General features: G+C 44.4%; 1 protein-coding gene across 1 annotated transcript in view; it reads right to left on the bottom strand.

Annotated features, from left to right (window-relative positions):
• Nucleotides 1-8,426: 8,426 nt before the first annotated feature.
• The window catches only part of EXT2 (exostosin glycosyltransferase 2), a 124,474-nt gene continuing 113,987 nt past the window's right edge, over nucleotides 8,427-18,913 (bottom strand). The window contains exons 11-14 of the mRNA XM_019746443.2: nucleotides 18,559-18,702; nucleotides 16,691-16,819; nucleotides 15,386-15,468; nucleotides 8,427-9,164 (exon numbers count right to left, since the gene is read on the bottom strand). Of these exons, the coding sequence (XP_019602002.2) occupies nucleotides 9,026-9,164; nucleotides 15,386-15,468; nucleotides 16,691-16,819; nucleotides 18,559-18,702 (495 nt within the window). The 3' untranslated portion in view covers nucleotides 8,427-9,025. The remainder of the gene's footprint in view (nucleotides 9,165-15,385; nucleotides 15,469-16,690; nucleotides 16,820-18,558; nucleotides 18,703-18,913) is intronic.

The following is an 18,913-nucleotide window of genomic DNA, read 5'->3' as shown; positions in this document are numbered from 1 at the left end:
AACCAGTGACCTCGGTGTTAGGAGCACAGCACTCCAACCACCTGGGCCACCTGGCTGCCCCATATACCCTTTTACTTTTTAAACTGTATTTTACTGTTTTCCTTGTGGATAGGATATAATTGCTCTTGCTGTTTGAGAATAATCTCTGCCCTTTAATTAGAATGTTTAGACCATTTACATTTAACATAATTGATGTTTGGATTTAAGTCTACCCTCTTGGTTTTTTATTTCTTCCATCTGTTCTTTGTTTACTCTTTCTTCTTTCCTTGCCCCTTTTTTCTTTTTCTTTTTTTTTTTTAAGATTTTATTGAGGGAGGCGAACAGGACTTTATTGGGGAACATTGTGTACTTCCAGGCCTTTTTTCCAAGTCAAGTTGTTGTCCTTTCAATCTTAGTTGTGGAGGGTGCCGTTCAACTTCAAGTTGTTGTCCTTTCAGTCTTAGTTGTGGAGGGCGCAGCTCATCTCCAAGTCCAGTTCCTGTTTCTAGTTGCAGGGGACACAGCCCACCATCCCTTGCGGGACTCGAACCAGCAACCTTGTGGTTGAGAGGAAGCGCTCCAACCAACTGAGCCATCCCAGAGGCAACTCAGATCAAGGTGCCGTGTTCAATCTTAGTTGCAGGGGGCACTGCCCACCATCCCTTGGGGGACTCGAGGAATTGAACTGGCAACCTTGTGGTTGAGAGCCCACTGGCCCATGTGGGAATCGAACCGGCAGTCTTCGGAGTTAGGAGAATGGAGCTCTAACCGCCTGAGCCACCGGGCCGGCCCCCCTTGCCTTCTTTTTGATTGAATATTTTTCTGGTATTCCATGTCCAGTTTGGCTTATTAGCTATGCCTCTTTTGAAAATGTTTTTAGTGTGCATCGTTATCACAATCTATCTTACAGATATCTTCCTGGTTTTCTTCTTAACTCACTGGCAACTCCTCAGTCTCCTTTTTTCGTTCTTCCTTTTCTTCTCTACGTATGAAAGTTGCAGTAGGCCCAGTAATAAGGCCCTCCTCCTGTTCTCTTTCTTCCTATACTAACTCTCTGGGCATCTCATCCAGTCCTACGATTCTAAACCCCATCTATATTTTCAGTACTAACTAAGCTCTAGGTATCTAACTGCTTGAATGACCCTACCCTTTAGGTATCCAAGAGACATCTCAAACTTAGTATGTCTAGAGTTCTTGTTTTTCCCTGCCCTCACTGCTGCCAGTCTGCCACATTTCAGTTCACTCAATTACTCAGGACAAAAACCTAGGAGTTAGCTGTGAATCCTCTAGTGTTTTCAAGTATATTCAATTCATCAGTAAATCTAATAGATTCTACTCCCAATGTAACCTCTCACCACCTCTGCTGCTACCATCCTTGTTTAAGCCACTGCTGTCTCTCACTTGGGCTCCCTAAAATAGCCTCTCGATTTCCTTCATTGTTGCTCCCCACAGCCTATTCTCCACGTAGTAGCTGAAATGATCTTTAAAAAAAAAAAATACCATGCAGATGTCATTCCTCTGCTTAAAACTTTTCAGTGTCTCCACATCACACTCATAATAAATATCTAGAATCCTTTTGGGCTACACGGTCCTAACACAACTGGCCCTGGCCTACTTTTCTGGCATCAACTCTACTATGCTCTCCACACTCACGACACTGCAGCCACACAAGAGTTTTTGCTGTTCTTAAGACAAGCTGAGTTTGTGCCTGCCCGAAGGCCTTTATGCTGGCTCTTCCCTCTGCCTGGTATCCTCATGGTCCATTCCTTCTCAACATGTAGGTCTGTGCTTAAATGTCACTTCTGACCAACCCGTCTAAAATACCTCCTCATGCCCATGTCACTATCTGTGTCCCCTGACTCTGTTTTCTTCTTAGCATTTACCACAATTAGAAATTGTATTCATGTACTTGTTTTGGTTGTCTTCCTTCTTTGAATGTAAACTTGATGAGAGTCGGCACTTTGTTTTGTTCAATGCAGCATCCTCACACGAACAGTATCTGCCATGTAGTAAGTGCTCAATAAACATTTATTGCTAGAATGAATCCACTGCATCAGGCTTTTCATTTTTTTAAGGGAAAAGAATCTTTAGGAATCATTAAACTAAAAATACATGAGTGAAAATTTACTTTCTCCTGGTTCCTTTTCTGAAAGTGAATTAAACCTGGTTGTTAGATGCAATTCTCTTCATTAATAGACTTCGAGGTTCAGGTTGTGTCCACAGATTTCTCTACTGAGTGACTCACCAGGACAATCCATCCCGAGTAGATAACGATCTTTAGCCCAAGTTCTACTAAACATTGCTGTGTCCTGCTCATAGTCTCAGTGGAGACTTTTGATGTGTTGTTAAAGCCAGAAGAAACCAGAAATCATTCCTTAGGAATTCCTAACCTGGAACATTTCCTAATTCCAAGATTTCCATACAGCATATTATGTGTTGCACTGGGCTACCAGATGTTTCCTTTTATCCCAACATTGTCATAGGGCACCCGCTCCATTGAGTCGGTGCAGCCACGGGACTAAAGGAGCACCACTCTGTTATTGATGGATATTCCTCCTGATAACTTCTAAAAAAGGGCCAAGGTACAACTCACAACCGGAAGATGCTATATGAGAGAGGGGGAAAAGTCCTTGCATCTTCCACGCACTGGACAAGATGGAGTTAATGGCATCCTCATTTGGCCAAGTTGTCAATACATCAAACCAACCTGGTGACAAGAACAAGGTTGTTCAGAGAGAAATTATTGGGTCTATATCCAGAAAACAAGGACGGAGACTGGGTGCAGGGTAGGCAGAAGGGAGGAGATGAAGGTAAGCCTCTCAGGATCTACTAGAGAAAGACTATTGGAAATCCTATAGGAGCTGCTGCCACCAATGCACAATTTTCGTTAATTACCTCAATTGTGGCTGTTATCCCCTTAATGAGAAACACAACTTCACTTCTAAGCAGGCAGTGAGGCTGGCAGAAAGCTGAAACCTGAAAATCAGCAGATACAGGGCTGCATACAGCCCTTACTATTGAAATTAAGCCCCATCCAAAACACAGGGGGAGAACTCCAAATAGCTTCAGACAGCAGCCAGGCGGGCAGGGCCCTCACCAGGCACCGGATGGACTCTCTCTGGACTCGTCGAGAGGCCCAAATCCCAAGTGCTCATTTCAATAACATAAGAAAATAAACATGGGGCTTATTTATAGCACAGGAAAGGGACTGGGGCAAAAGAACTGCTCATTCTGTAATCCACCCTGACGGGGCCAGATAGGATCCAGACCCCCAAGCTCTCTGGTAACAGGGTGAACAGAAATAGGGGCCGGAAGAGGGCTGGCCAACAGCATCACCAGGTACAAAGGTAAAGGCTCTGGTAAAGAGAAGGACAAGAGATCTGATACATCATTCCATCTCACTAACCCGAATCTAAACGCTCTTGCTGTCTCCAATTTCTGGCTGAGGAAACTAAGGCATGGGAGTGGACTCCCTAAAGGCCAAGGGAAATCCAGCTCAAGGGATGGTGCCATGAGAAAGGGAAATAAAAAAATCCTTGCCTCCTCCAGGCACTAAATAAGTTCATATTAATGAATACTTGTTTACAGTTGGGACTAAAAACGTATGAGTATAGAGTCCTGGGCCACTGATGGGCTCACACCACCTCAGAGCTCAAGAACTTCCGCTGGAATTGGAGCTCCCTGAGATCAAGACAGTGTCTCATTCATTTCTCTGTCTCCTAGACCTAGCACAGAGCCTGGCAAAGACTCTATTTTGATGAATGAACAATTAGAAAAAGTAAATGATTGAATAAATGCTCTTACCTCTCCCAGATCAGTAACTAGTTGGTTGTTCTGCAGCTGTGATTACCAGAAAACCAGACATCACTAAATTTACCCTTGGGTATGGTGGCTAATGGTGTATGTTGGTGGCTAGAAATAAAAGCCCAAATAGGTATGCAATGATTGACTGATGATGGGGTTATGTCCTGATAAACCCACCAAAAGCTGAAAATGTGCTAAGTCGAAAATGCATTTAATACATCTAAGCTACCGAGTACCATAGCTCAGCCTCGCCTACCTGACGCGTGCTCAGAACACTGACCTCTGCGTGTAGTTGGGCAAAATCATCTTGCTGCTGCTGTTCAGCATCACAAGAGAATATCATACTGCCTATTGCGAGCAGGGGGCAAAAAATCAAATTTCAAAGTGTGAAGTACCGTGTCTACTGAATGCGTGTCAATTCCACACCATTGTCAAGTTGAAAACTTGTCAGTCGAACCACTGTTAAGTTGGCGACTGTCTGTGTTTGAAGGGAAGGCTCTATACGGTGGCGTGGACTCCCTGATGGCTTGGGTCTAAGACATAGGGGCTACAGTCCCTGCTCTACTGGCAGCTGTCACCCCCTGTGCTGCTCCTGAGGTCAAAATGGTACTTTGCTGAGGAAGATACGGCTGCCTGGTCGCTCCTGGAAGCCACCCAAGCATCCTTCCTTTTGTCTTCTGGTAGCTCTGTGCCCTTCTGGGGGAGTGGGAAGAATGGACCAGGGGCCCAATCACTTGGAAGAAGAAAGGCAAAGGCTCTACCTATTTCTTGAAAAGGAAAGGAGCCTGGAAAGGTGGGGGTGGGGGTGGGGTGTCAAACTCTCCTGTCACCTTCCCTGTGCTGCCAGCAATGGTGAGCCTGACATTAACAAGCCATGGCACAAAGTTGCCAGCACATACCCATGCCCTCCCTGGGCATCTGGAAGACACAAAGCCTGAAGCTGAGGAACCCTGAGAGAGCATTTAATGGACGTGGAAGAATGGTTGTGCTTTGAGCTTAGACGGCTCCCACCCTCAAGAGACAGGGAAAATCTTGAGTGGAGTCCTGCCTGCTTAACTGTCCTCTGCCAGGAGCAGCTCAGTGAAGCCTGTTCAGATTGTCAGTCTATTCATGGGAGGCATAATGGGGCCAAAAACTGTTCTGGATTTTACTCAGACGGAGAAAATGGTGACTATCCAATACTAGCCTGGGATGGGAGCCCCGGGGCTTGGGACAGAGCCCTGGGGTGAGGTGAGCCGACAGGCCCCAAAGATTTCATGCGCCTCCAGGCCCTGCAGTGGAAAGCTCAAGTTGGTCCAAAGCCTTCCTGGATGGCGGCTGCCTGCCAATCTGGTCCGCGTTCCTGCCAGAACTGCTCCTCAGGAAGTGGCTGGAAGAGGCTTGGGGCCAGCTTAGCACTCTCTGTCTCTGCCTCTGTGCCAGGGCTGCTTGGGGAATAGCCTGCTGTGGCTTCTTTTGCTGCAACAGAAAAGACTACCTGGGCCAAGAGAAATGGAAAAAGCACCCTACCCCCAAAAGAAACCACTGTCCCCAAAGCAAAGGAAACCCATCAGGCTTGGGATGGGTGGTTGATGGGAAACTCCCCTCTTAGCTGGGTTCCCACAGATCTTCCAACTGCAGAGCCAGGAAGTCTCACCAGAACCGAACCACTTCCCAAACCCGTTCTCTGCTTCACCTACTTTTTATTCTACGTTGGCTGAAAACCATCAAAGGGGCTGGGATTTTAACCCCACAATCTTATCTTTAGAACTTGTGGCTAGAAATCTGCTGTCTTTCAGTGGTAAGAATACTCCAGTCGGAGGCTCCATCCCAGGAAGCAGTTGGCATCACGGGCTTATTAGTGACTCCTTCAGCGAATGCGAGCAGAGGCAGCTTGCCTCCTCCAGCTCGCAGCCTGGTCCACAAAGGCCAGTAGGGTGGTCACTTCTTTCCAAAGGCAGCATAGAAACGAGCCCCTGAGAACCGCAAGTTTGAAGCCCAGTTGGAAGAACGTAAGGCTTTGGCAGAGAAGCCAGAGTAGTCAGAGTTTTGGATATCATGGCACTGAAGAAAAAAGAGGAGACAGTATGGCAGTATTTGCAGGAAAGACCCAGAGATTATGAGAACAAAAACTGGTATTTTCTTCCTTAATTTTCCCAGAAAAGGAGGTTTTGCCTAAACATGGGTGAGGCTTAGTAAAATACATAAGACTATCAACAACTATCTAATGTCAACCAGCAAAAAAGTGTGTCCAGGCTTGGCATGTAAGCAGACCCTCCCCAGTAGGCGTCAGAGGACAGCAAGTGGCCAAGGGCGTTTGGCCACTTGTTGCCATTTGGGCCAAGGGCAGCTCAGGTTCGTCTTCTGCACGGGCCAGTAGGATGCAGTTTCTTAAAAAAGATTTCTTAATCTAAGACCAGCTGTCGTCTGCTGTAGGCCAGGACATGACATTTTAATTAGCATTATGTTTTGCTTCTGAAACCAGGCTCTATGGCATCCCAAGGGCAGATGACCGCGACCCAATCTCCTGGGTGAGGCTTGCTGGTGAGCAGCTCAGAAAAACACTAATTAGGGGGTGGAGCCACTACCCCTTTGAATCCCTGCATCACGATGGCATTTCCTAGATTCCTGTCCTCAGTTTCTCCCTGTGGTCTGCACCACCAGTCTGTTCATAGGGTAGAACCTCTGAAGTTTGTTTCAAGTGCCTAGGATGTAATACTCACTCTATAACATTAATTCTTCTATACAATGCTATAAGATCTAACTCCCAATATGTCCGGGGGTAGTGAGGTACTTTAAATGGAGTTTTAATGCTGTTAGGAGGCCAGTGACTCCTAAGAAGGCGATAAAATCACATTAACACAGCTCCTTGGAGCTCCCAATGGTCTCGGATTAAAATTCCTCTTCCAGAATCAAAGGGCTAACAAGTTGAAGAAAAAATAATGTGCCCTTGAGACAAAGGCCTGGATCAGAAACCAGTCACTAAGGTAGTGCATTGAGTGATGTGAAAAAGGGCAGAAACGTTTGAAGAAGCTAGGCTGTGGGAAGAACACTGAGGGTGACATAACATACATACAACGTTAGCACAGTTCTTGGCTTTAGCAAGGATTGAAATGGGAGGCCCTTCCCCTTCACCTGCCCCCAGATTTTAAAACAAGCTAGAGAACCCCTGGAAAGGTTAGAAGTTCTCATTGTTTGTGTCAGCTACGGATACCTGGGTGACAAGAGAAATCACTTTCTCTTGGTTTCTATCATCCCGTCCCCAGTGTTATGAATTTGAGACCAAAATGCCTTCCCATATCCCCTACTGTCCAGTACAGAATTATCCAAATCCAAAGCATGTATTAAGCACCTGTGTTTGCAGCTGCCTACGGCGAACAAATCACAGCTTCGGTGTCTGCAGCGACAAAACGAATGCACTGGATGAGGTGACCTCTCCTCCCTCCCACCTGCAACAGTCCGTGATTCTGTCTCCTTAACAGGAAAGAAGACGAAGCTCTCATGATCTCCACTTCCAATTTTACTACTTCTGAAATTGTTCTTTGACCCCTGAAAGTCTGTGGGGACACGTTTGAAATGACACTTGTTAAAACTGCAAGTTTAAAAACTACAGCATAATAACTGCTTACCTTCATGTCACTCAACAGAACAATGGGTGGTATATTAGTGATTTTGACTGGCACACAAGTAGGGTTCAGTAATTATATCCATATTCCAAGCAAATTGTTATGTATTTTGTGTTCTGGGGACATATGTTATGGCTAAAGCCCCAACTGTGCCTAGTCTTAATATAAGAGCCAGATAAATCTGTTTCGAATCCGTAACATCTAACATTTGCCAGAGTAGATCTGTTCATCAACTAGGCTTAAAGAGGTATAATTCACACATGTGCAGTATTACTAAATGCTGAAATCTAACGATTTAAATATACCGGCAACTATGGCAAAGCAGTTGTTTCAGCAGCACTTAACATTAGCCAGAACCTCCTCGGCTAACGTTACGTTTATACCAAAAGAATGAGGGAAATTTTGGCATCCCCTTGGGGTGGGCTCACAACTCCTTCAACTTTTACAATGTGTGTACTGTTTCCCCGAAAATAAGACCTAGTCGGACCATCAGCTATAGTGTGTCTTTTGGCGCAAAAATTATAGTAAAATAAGACCGGGTCTTTAATATGATATGACATGACATGATACATTATAATATGTAATACTGGGTCTTATTTTAATATAAGACCGGGTATAATATAATATAATATAATGTAATACCGGGTCTTATATTAATTTTTGCTCCAAAAGACACATTAGAGCTGATGGTCTGGCTAGGTCTTATTTTCGGGGAAACACGGTGCTTGCTAGAGCGACTAAGTATATGGCTATTAGAGGTGCTGTGTTTTTCCCTGAGAATACCTACGAAAGATTGACTGGATCTAATGAGGAAGCAAACAAATTTCTTTGGAGGTTTTGGGAGCCATCTACTCTTAGAATATTGAGTTTGGAGATCGTCCTCTGCTTGGTACACATGGCACCAGACACTCCTCCCGGCTATGTGTCTTCTCAGACATGAGTAGTGGACTGGAGTTAAGGTCAGAAGACAGAGTTAAACACACACAAAAGAAGAAAGATAGTTCCTTGGACTATCAATAATCAGTGTTTAACACATAGTAGAAAAAGGAATAAAAAATAATTTTAATCATATCAAAAAGTCAAACCAGAGAGGAATAGTTCACAGAGCTGACAGGACCCGATTCAGCAGCTGATGCTCTTCTGGGCGTGAGTCCAGGGCCCTGGGTTCCAAGGCACACATCACATACCATTACGATGTTTGCGTTTGCACCAAATTCTGGGCTGGGCTTTTCCTCCAAAGAACGCACTGATTTGACGTAACTGAAAGTGAGATACGGGTACCTTTTCCATGATTCCCCAAACCTAAAATGGGCTGGTAGGTGTCTCTCCTCCGCAGTCCTCCAGGCAGTGGAGTTTCCCTTCGGCTTGTTATGCTGGACTGGAAACAAAGGGAGGCTGAGCTGGATGTAAACCTGGAGCCGGCCACCAAGACTTCCATTTGGCATTGTGCAAAAGCGCCCGTCGGCGAGCCTAAGAAATACGCGAGTAGCGGATGCACAGCTCAGGGCGCTTAGATCCGCTCTCTGGGCTCCTGTTCGTACGGAAGCAGGTCGGGGGGTACAGGCCGAGATCCATGTGGAAGCCATGTTCTCATCTTTCGTCCAGGCGTAGCGTTCAGACCTCCACCTGTGGCAGGTTTACAAGCTGCCAATGTTGGGGAAGCTCTTCAGTTTCTCAGGAAAGTCATCTTTGTACAGGACAGGGTCAGCTCGGTGCTCCACCACCTTCAGGGGCATCGTCCCGAAGACTGAAGCAAACTTGTTGATGCACTCAGACCTGGGGGGTTGGGGAAGGAGGGGGGCAGTGGAACAGATGAGCGGGGTAGGGGTGGGGGGGAGGGAAAGAAAATGTTCAAGAGGCTGAGAGATGAGAGCAAAATACGTAATATTTAACAGCAACAAAAGAAAGGAATCCAAGCAGCCAGGCCTGCGCCCAGGGTCTTCACCAGGTTGGAAGGGTGTGGATGAGAGAAGTGATCTGGGGTCCACTCTTCAGTCAGTGGGAGAAAGTGAGCAGGGAATGCTGTTTGCAGGCGATAGGCCTGCAGAGGTCAGAATATCTTCCCCCCTCCCCCTTAAATTCCAGTCATTCTTCCAGAATGGGGGGGGGGGGGAGTAGACCTCAAACCCAGGTGGATTAGCTGCCAACAATTCTTAACCCCATCTCTGCCAGCTAAAGAGAAGGTAAATGCTGCAAAGGAAAAAGCCACTTGGAGCTGGGCTGCAGCTTACTGAGGTTTGAAAGGCAGAGGGAGGCTCTTGGGCATGGAGCAAAAGGAGGAAACGGGGCAGTGGACCTCAAGTCAGGCAGCGAGTCAGACAGCGAACACTTCATCCCTTCAACCAGCACTCACTGAAGGTCTGCAAGTGGCATCTCTGGGAAGTGCCAGCCGACCCCCACAGGCTCTGCTATGAAAGCTGGAGTTCACATAGGACAGCTTTCATACCTTGAGCTAGTTCCATGCTAGAACCAGCAGTAACAACCCACTTAGTGACAGAAGAGCCCAGCACCACTGGGGGAGGGGAGAGTCAGTTTCCTACGTCCGCCCCACCCCCGAACCCCGAATCCCAGTGAGCAACCTCTTCAGAGGTGAGCAGGTCAGGCACGTTGGCGGGAACCGGTTCTGGTCAATCAGGCCAACTGAGTGTGACAGCTGGTAATGAAGACACTTCTGCATCAGACCAGCGGGGAAAAGCAAGCCCGTAAAAACCGCTTTTGAAGTTAAGGGGACCTCAAGGATGGATTTCAGAAAGGTCAGTATTCTCTCTCCTCAGCTCGGCCCACCCCACCTGAGAGCTACAATGAGAACAAACTAATCAGAGGCAGAACCGTTTACCAAGAAGGGGCTGGATTTCAGGACGCAGACCAGAAGTCTCTTCTGTCCTCAGAGCTACTGGAAGCTTGGTTCAGACTATTTTAATCAAGGTTTTATTTGAGTGCTCTGAGCTTTAGGAAGAAACCAATTAATAAAGAAGCCGGTCATGATCAATCTTTTCTATCGGTCGTTAGGTTTCTAAAAACAATTTGTTACCATTTCCTTTTGAACTTTTCTAGCTAATAACATCATCGTGTCCACGACCACCACAAATCAACAGCTAATACTTGTATGTTCCGGGCTGTGTTAAGAGTGCTTTACAGGTATTAGTAACCCATTTCACTCACAAAAACCCCGGGTGCAGGTCCCATTATTCCCAGTTGACATTGGGACGAGTGAGACACAGAGGCCAAGGAACATGTCGCAAGGTCAAGTAACTAGTAAGAAGCAGGGCCAAACCCAGGCATTCTGGCTCCTGAGGCTCAAATCTTAATTAGGAGATGATATACATTTATTTATTAGCACAATTCTAGGGTCCGAGGTGAGGGCCTGGAAATTAACAACTGCTGAGCACCTATTAGGTGCCAAAGAGTTTACATACACGATCTTAAGGATTCCTGACAGTATTCCCCTCCATACACCCACTGGGAGATTTACGGTAGCCTCCTGTTAGGGGCTGAGAAATGAAGACTGAGAGGTTAAGCACCTCGTCCAAGGACCTAGGGCTGGAAAAGAGGTGGAGTTGGGTTTCAAACCAGGCTTGTACCGGCAATAGAGCCTTCGCTCTTTTCATCAGCCTTGCCCATAACTCACAGGTGACGGGCTTTCCTTTCTGCGGACAGTCTTCTCAGAGTCAGGAGGTCTAGGATCCAAATCGAGGTGATTGGGGGCAAGACGGAGGAGTTTCAACACAATGGTAGGAGGCAAACCCTGGACAACAGCGCCCCTCTCCTCACATCACGGGGTGAGGCAGTGGCAGACAGGTCAGATCTCTCCAAGGTCTCACTTTTGACCGTTGCTCTGCCTGTAATCATGTACTGATTCTTCTCGTTTCCAGTTATGATGCCGTAGGCTGCGGCCAGCCGTGCCCAGCACAGGTACCAGTGAGTACGTATTAAAGAAGAGTTGTGGTTCCTGGCTGAGTCGAGAGACTCCGTGGCTCCCTGGAGAGTCTGGAGGACAGTGTCTCCTCTGCAACTAGACTTGTCAAAAGGACTGGGCCACAGGCAAGAGGCCACTGGGGCTCGTGCCAGCCTGACCTGTTGACAGCTGCTGCTGGCTAACCCAGGTTTAGTGAGTCCTTCTTTCTGTCTGCACAGCCTGCACTGGAGTAGTGGCTGAATGGTAAAGGTCCTAACTCTCCCGCCAGGTACTGACAATGTTTCCTCCTTCCTTTTCACACAGGGGATCTGAGTTGGGGAACAGGTTAGGGCAGACAGAGTTCAGCTTGTTGCTGGTGGCCGTCCTGAGTTGTTCAGTCAGGGAGGGTCCCAGGGACCCTGTCATTCCCTGCTCCCCTGGGCTGGTTTTCTAATTAAGTACAAACAGGCTAAGAGCTCCCAACGTCTATCTCTGCAGGCTGGAGGGATCTGGGGGAGAAACGACCAAGGGTTTTCTGTTTTCCTTTTAAACACATACAATTACCTAAAGCAACCAGGAGCCTTACGACTAATGCTGGGGAAACCAATCCTGCCAGGCAGTATGGTATAAGTTCTCAAGTATTATTCGTTCATTCATCAGCATACAGTGTTTGGTACAAAGATGCTCAATACATATTTGTTGAACCTATGAATGGATGCTATAATTTGATAGATATTAATATCCTTAGTTTAGGAGATGAAAAGATGGAAGTTCCGATAAGTCCATTTCCTTAAGTCAGACAGCTAGTAAGTGGCAGATTTAGAATTCGAACAAAAATTGGCTGGAATCAAAATACGATGTTCTTTTTCTTAAATCAACACTATCCGTCTACCATATTTCCTTGACCTTGTTGAAGCTATTGGTCAAAACGAGCAGTTACAAATTCTTCTGGTACTTAAAGAACTAACAACAGATCCTGGAAATGGATGCTGGGTAGTAAAAGCTACTTGCCTACACAACTGAGATTTCTGATCCTAGAACTCAAAGATAAGAATAAATAAGCTTATTGAATCACAAAACCCCACACAAGGTCATAACTTGCAAAGCGGTTAACTCCTTTCACTGTTGTATGTAAAATGTGCCTTTTGCAAAGGGAACTATAAAAAAAAATGAAACAAATGAACAATCCTATGGTTCAAACTCCATGTTTTGGTTTGCCCACAATGGCTTAAATCATGCCTTCTTCCATCCCAATTTAAGTGCCTTGTTTAATAATTCAGTGATCCAGTCTTTAATGCAAACAGTTTGACTCTCAGTTTCTAACTGATTTCAAAGCAGATTCCTTGTCAAAATTCTCAGAATGGTAATCTAGATTCACTAACTTTACTTCCTCACCACAAACTCACACTCGATAACTCCTGAGCCCCATCACTCTGTGCCATTATTTTTTTCAGAGTCACCAGTGACCATTCATTTCAAAGGCCGTTTCCCCGTCTCCGTGTTCCTCGCTCCTCCCTTGCTTCTGTGCACTGTAGATCCTGGTTCTCTCCTGGCCTCTCCAGTGGTTGCTTGTTTTCAGTGACTCCCTCTGTCTCATAAATGACAGCATTTCCCAAGATTCTGTCCTTGGCTTTTCTTCAGTCAATTTCCAAACATCTGTTTTTGTTTTACTCTTCTTTCTAAAGTTCTAGTTCCACATTTCCAACTGCTTGCCACATAGCTATACCTACATATCGGCAAAATCCCCAAAGCACCTACCTCATCGCTCTTCAGCTTCACCCATGATTAAAATCTCTTGTCCTCATTACTTATACTGTAAAAGGTATAACTGTTCACCCCTTAATTAGCACCTCCTCCTAACTATATTATTTACACTTTTAAAGGTACTACTATTTTCTTGACTCAAAATCTAAAAGTTACCTCTGTCGACTACTTCACCATAACCTTCCCATAACTAATTAGTTGGAAATCAAGTTCTAGCACATCTTCCTTTGGGGGGAAAAAAAAATCTCTTGCAATTTAATTCATCCCCTCCTTTCCACACTCAACTTATTCAAGTGTTCTAACTGTTCTTCCTTCAGTCTCTTCACCTTCATTCCTTCCTATGCATTACTTGCAAATTAATCTCAAAACAAGACTGTGATCAAGCTACTCCCCTGTTCAAACCCTTCTGTGGTTTTACCAGAGCCTGAAGAGCCCATTAACTGGGGCTTGAAGGCCCTTTGCAGTTTGGTCCTAACAGCCCAGAATTCTATGCTCTAGCCAAAGGCAACTTCTCAACTGCTTGCCAAATACACCCGGAACTTGCTCATGGGCACCTCGGCCCATCCAGTCTCCTCTGCCCTGGTCTCCTCTTCCTGCCCAGTTTCACTGGTTGGGATCCTAGTGATCTTGGAAGGCTCACTTTAAACGCCATCTCTTTTACAAAATTATTCCTAATAATCAACTTAGCAAGAAGCCACTTCTCTTTCCTCTGATCAATTAAAACATTTTGAGCCTCTCTTATGGTACTTACCACATAGAGCTTTGGATTAAATCATACATACACACACGCATTACTATATATATATATTTGTTGTTAATTATAAACTCTGATACAATCTGATTCGAGCCTAACGACGTCTGGGCAGTTGCCTATTCTATTTGCAGAGCCTCTGCCACATCTCCCTTAGTTCCTTTCTTCAGCGTTTACTAATAAATGCATCTAACTTAAACCTCTCACTGCAGTTTAAGTCTCTTTACATTTGTTACGATCGCACTGGTGCTAGAGAAGACTTATTTGGCCTTAGCATGAACTTCAAGGCCAGTATCAGGTCAACCTTTCTACCTACAATTCCTTTCTTGGACCATATAGCCCCACCATTTTAACTTAGCCCAATCCACAACCAACGGCTCCATGTTTGGTAGGTTTAAATAACAATTCCATGTGCTCCAACAGAACTACAGCTGGGTCTCTTCCAAACAAGCTCCGACAGCTAATGTCACTGCCCTTGACAGTATAATAGTTATGATCCCAGTGACAGATTATTTCCAAAATCACAATATATTATTTCACATTGACAGTTGGTAAAAATCAGGACATTTGCGTAAGATATTTATATATGAAACAGATAGAGAGATTATTTAGAGAGTGAGAATAAGAAGGACTAAAGCATTACATAAGAATCGAGGCCAAGTGAAACAACGTTTTGTACAAAAAAAACTCCTTTAGGCTCGAAGGACTGGCTGACAGATTTCAGAAATGAATGCTGCAAACAGATGCATATGAGACCTGTGGAATCCTGAACGAGATACCTCATTCTATAATTCGACTATAACATTCTCTGAGTGAATTTTGGGCCCTTGACAATAGAGCTACTGGATGTCAGAGCTTGCTGTCTCATATAAGGAGCTGCCTTTTGGAAGAATTGGGTTTGATTCATGAGGTTTGAAGCTTGGGGCCCTTTGGGACAAAAGTGAGAACTACTAGGTCTACTACAAGATTATAACGGTCTTAAGGGAAGACATACATATCCACTCCTTCCATACTTACCTACAAGGCCCGGTGTTACATTCTACACCAAGGTGTTTGTCGGGGAACTGACTGAATGGAAACAGAGTATATTTCAGAGCTGCCGTGCTCATCTCTGTCTGTAATGTAGAGCTGTGCTTTCAATTCTGTTCTTGGAAGGTGTTTGAGGAGTGTCAGCAAAGGTAATTTGTCTCTGGTGGGTTTGGTTCAATTCCTTCTAATCATACTTTTAGTGTAATGTGGAGATATTACCCTAAAAAACAATCCAGTATTTCCTTGGAATGAACCAGCTTCCACTCAAATGACTGTGGATGGTTAACTGCACAATCTGAATGGAAAATATGGCTCCTGGATCTTAGGCCAACCATATTTTTAAGACCCTCTGAGCCATTACAAATTGAGCGAGTAGCATTCCAAATTAATTCTTTGATTGACCTGGGCTTGAACTAACCCAATTCCCACAGTGCAAAAGGAGGTGACTATGGCAACCAGTGACTCTCCCTCCATCTCCAAAAAAGTCCCACAAACAGGCCCAAGGCAAGAAACAGGGATCAGAGGCTAGGGTGGACGTTTGATAAGAGGCTCACTCACCTCTCCACCATGTGTGTCTGGTCTAGTGAAAGCCCATCAATGGCTGTGCACTCAGGACACTTGAATTTCTTTCGTGGTGTTACCTGCCAGAGGAGCACAAAAATATACCTGGCCGTCAGTGCCAAGGATAATACAATCATGCTTGTGAGTCCATTGTGCATGCTTCTGTTCTGTAAGTGGAGATGCCTGCTCCCTCTACACACACACTCACACACACACACGCACACGGACACACCTCACCACTCCTCCATTCCATTCTGTCTGGCCTGGCCAACGGCAGAACCCACAAGGGCCCAATAAAAAGGCTTGGAGGGCTTTTGCCTTCTGTAACTGGAAAGAAGTGGTGATGACAAGCTCCTTAATTCCTGTTTAATGACTGTTTTCTCACTGCCAAGGTCCTTGTATAAACACCATTTGTTCTTGCAGCCATAAGGGCGATGAAATACAGCTTCCCATAACTTTCACAGTAACCTTCGTTCCAACAGGCGCTCTTTCTCCTCCTTCCAGCTAACGGCAAATACTGAGCAGCTCTTGGAGATGCCAGGTTATTTTGCAATTCGTTTGAATCAGGAAAAAAGTCCAATGGTCCCTCACCCTTGAATCTTTTTCCCTGATTCTCCCCCAGCCTTCCAAACCTTAAACTTCTAATGTCTTTTCTAGCAAACTCGGGGAGGCTGCTATCCTAACCTAGTGAAGATAAGTAAACAGTGGAGGGATGGGAGGGAAAGAAAGCTGGATAACTAACCAAGGCAGGGTTCAGAAGCACACAGACACCAGGAATTACTGTCCAGACTAAGCAAGCACAGCTAAACACATCTCGAAGTATGTCAGAAAGCAAATTTGGAGATAAACTTCCCTTAAAATGAGTTTCGTAAATTACATTCTTTAATGTTCCTGGCAGTGAGCTGGTCACTGAGTTCTTTCGAGAGCTGGGGCATAGGGTGAAGATTGGGTTGAGTGTGGAGAGCAGAGCTAGTGACTTTCCCTCTCTCCTGAGTCACTTTGGTTTAATCTGGCTTGTCTCATCAGTTAATAGCATGAGGAGCCAGTGGGGAAATATCACGGTTAAAAACTATAATTAAACTGTATAAAAACTGAAAATATGTTTCAACTATCAAAGCCTACCTTCAAGTTTACCATGTGACAGTGTCATTCACAGAATCTTAAAGCGAACAGGGAGCTTCAAGTTCATGCAGTCCAATACTTTGTTTGTAGTTACGAGACCTTCTCAGGCTCAGGGAAAAAGAGACTTGCTCAGGAGCACCAAGCAAGTCAGTGGCAGAGCTGGACAGGGACGCCTCCTACCTTGATGACAGCTTTCCCCGTGACATTAGCCACCAGGAAATTCATGGCGATGTCTTCACAGTTCATATGAGCATCCACCCAGCTCTTGATGTCCCCAGGCATTTTGTAGGTATACAGGTAATTAAAATACTATGAAGTGAGACAAAAAGAAGAATCATTCAAACAGCAGTACCCTCTGGCTGACAGGTAAAGGGCCGCTTTGTCATAGCATAGGCACAAGCGTTCTCTCAGAAGATAAACCACAAGAAGGGTCAAAGGAAGTATTAGAATGCTTTTGGTCAGGTGACCAAGATCTTTTATTTTGTCATTCTTTTCAAAATCACCTATAATGAGCAGAGGAGAGGTACAACCTGAAGCCCCTATAGGATGCAGGCCCTTCGGACAGACTAATGTATCGTGTGTTTTACAAATATTGTTCACAGACACACTACATACTGATCTTTAGTGAATCCTTCCCCTGGAGTCACAATGCTCGATCCTGTTTTCTCTATTCTTTCCATAGATTGCAAATAGAAACAAAGATAAATTAACAGTGGATTGACGTAGCAAAGGTACATGCTTTTCTAAAGTAAAACAAAAAAATAAGGCAATTCTGAAACACCCATAATCTACACATAGGAAATAGTGTAGAAACTCATGGGCAAAAATAAAAAAAAGTGTACACAATCTACTATCATAAACCCTAAGAATTATAAATCTTATTGCTAAGAACAGAAAATCATTTCTGGATCTAGAGTCCTGAAAAATATGAGGGCAGCAGCGCTGAGATAACTATAAGCAGCCAATACAGACGTAGCTAAGTTAAATGCACTATGTTGGGTTGAACAGCTCTTTCTCTTGACATCAGTTCCTTATGCCACTGCCGACAACATACAAGTTATTGCTCTTCAATTAAACCGTATACTTCCAGGGAACACTCTAGCATCAAACCAAATATTCTGAAATCCAATACATACCCTTCCATCACTCCCTAATTAAAAATGTCAAAAACATGAAGCAACAATTCTTAGAAGGGAATACAAAAGGCTCATAAATACACAGAAGGAATTTCAATCTCACTAGTAACCAAAGCAGTTAAAACAATAAGATCCACTTTCACTTGCATCTCATGCAAGGGAGAGTATGTAAGGTAGTTTTATATTTTGCTGGTGGGGCTGTACATTGGTACAAACAATACTGAAAACAACAGACATATCTATCAAAACCTCCGCAAAATGTTCATTCCCTTTGACAGAATTCTACTTCTAGGAATCTATCATAATCATCAAAAGTACAAACAATTATGAAAAATGAGTATTAGTAATTACTTAAGCATTAGATATTAAGCATTATCTAAAGTAGCAAAAAAGTCACAACCTAAATCCCCAATGATAGAATAATAGTTACACATAATTTATGGAATACTAGTATAACGGTATATTAGCAAGTATGTCAAGAAAAAAATTATTTATGAAGAAATGTTAATGACATGAGAAAATGCTTACAACATAACACATGAAAAAAGCAGGCCAATGATAATATTTATAAACGTCTGTGTGGATGTGAAAAAGTAAACAAATAAAAGACAAACTGGAAAAAACATCTGAACATCTAATAATGGTTCTCTCTAAGTGCTGCACAAGTGACTTTTCTTATACAACAGAATCTGTTCTGAATTTTCCACATTTTCTGTTATGAGCATGTATTATTTTCTAACTAGAAAAATAACTTTATTATTATTTTTAAATACATACCACGGACTTTCTAAGCCCTCTGAGTAGAACATTTTCCCTAAATGCAGCAAAAATTCAATCGAGCCAATAAAACGAGTACCATACTCTCCCTTTTATCAACTCGGACCCACCCACCCGAGCCCGCTCCCGCCTCACCTTGTGATAGAAAGCTGCCCCCGTGAGTACCATGGACACTTCATTAGTCCACTCAGACTCGTACTTCCACTTACTCATCTCATGGTCCCAGAGATGCAGGCGACCCGGGTAACCCACCAAGCGGTCAGGAAATTCCCTCCAGACCTAAGGACAGAAACACGTCAACAGTCATTCCCAGCTCAGACACAGCTAAGCACAGTGAGTGCTAAGTTATCCAAACAGGTGTCAACAGACTCCTGACGGTTACATCTTCACAAACTGAGGTCAGAGTATGCTTCTGAAGCTGTCCAACTGAACAGGTAGGTGCTGGTTCTTCCACCATATTCAAATATAGATACTGATTCTGATTTCCTCC

The sequence above is a fragment of the Rhinolophus sinicus genome, linkage group LG06 (genome assembly GCF_036562045.2).
Source record: "Rhinolophus sinicus isolate RSC01 linkage group LG06, ASM3656204v1, whole genome shotgun sequence".
Lineage (NCBI taxonomy): Eukaryota > Metazoa > Chordata > Mammalia > Chiroptera > Rhinolophidae > Rhinolophus > Rhinolophus sinicus.
Note: the sequence above shows the minus strand (reverse complement) of the source record. Positions and strands in the feature narration are given on the sequence as shown.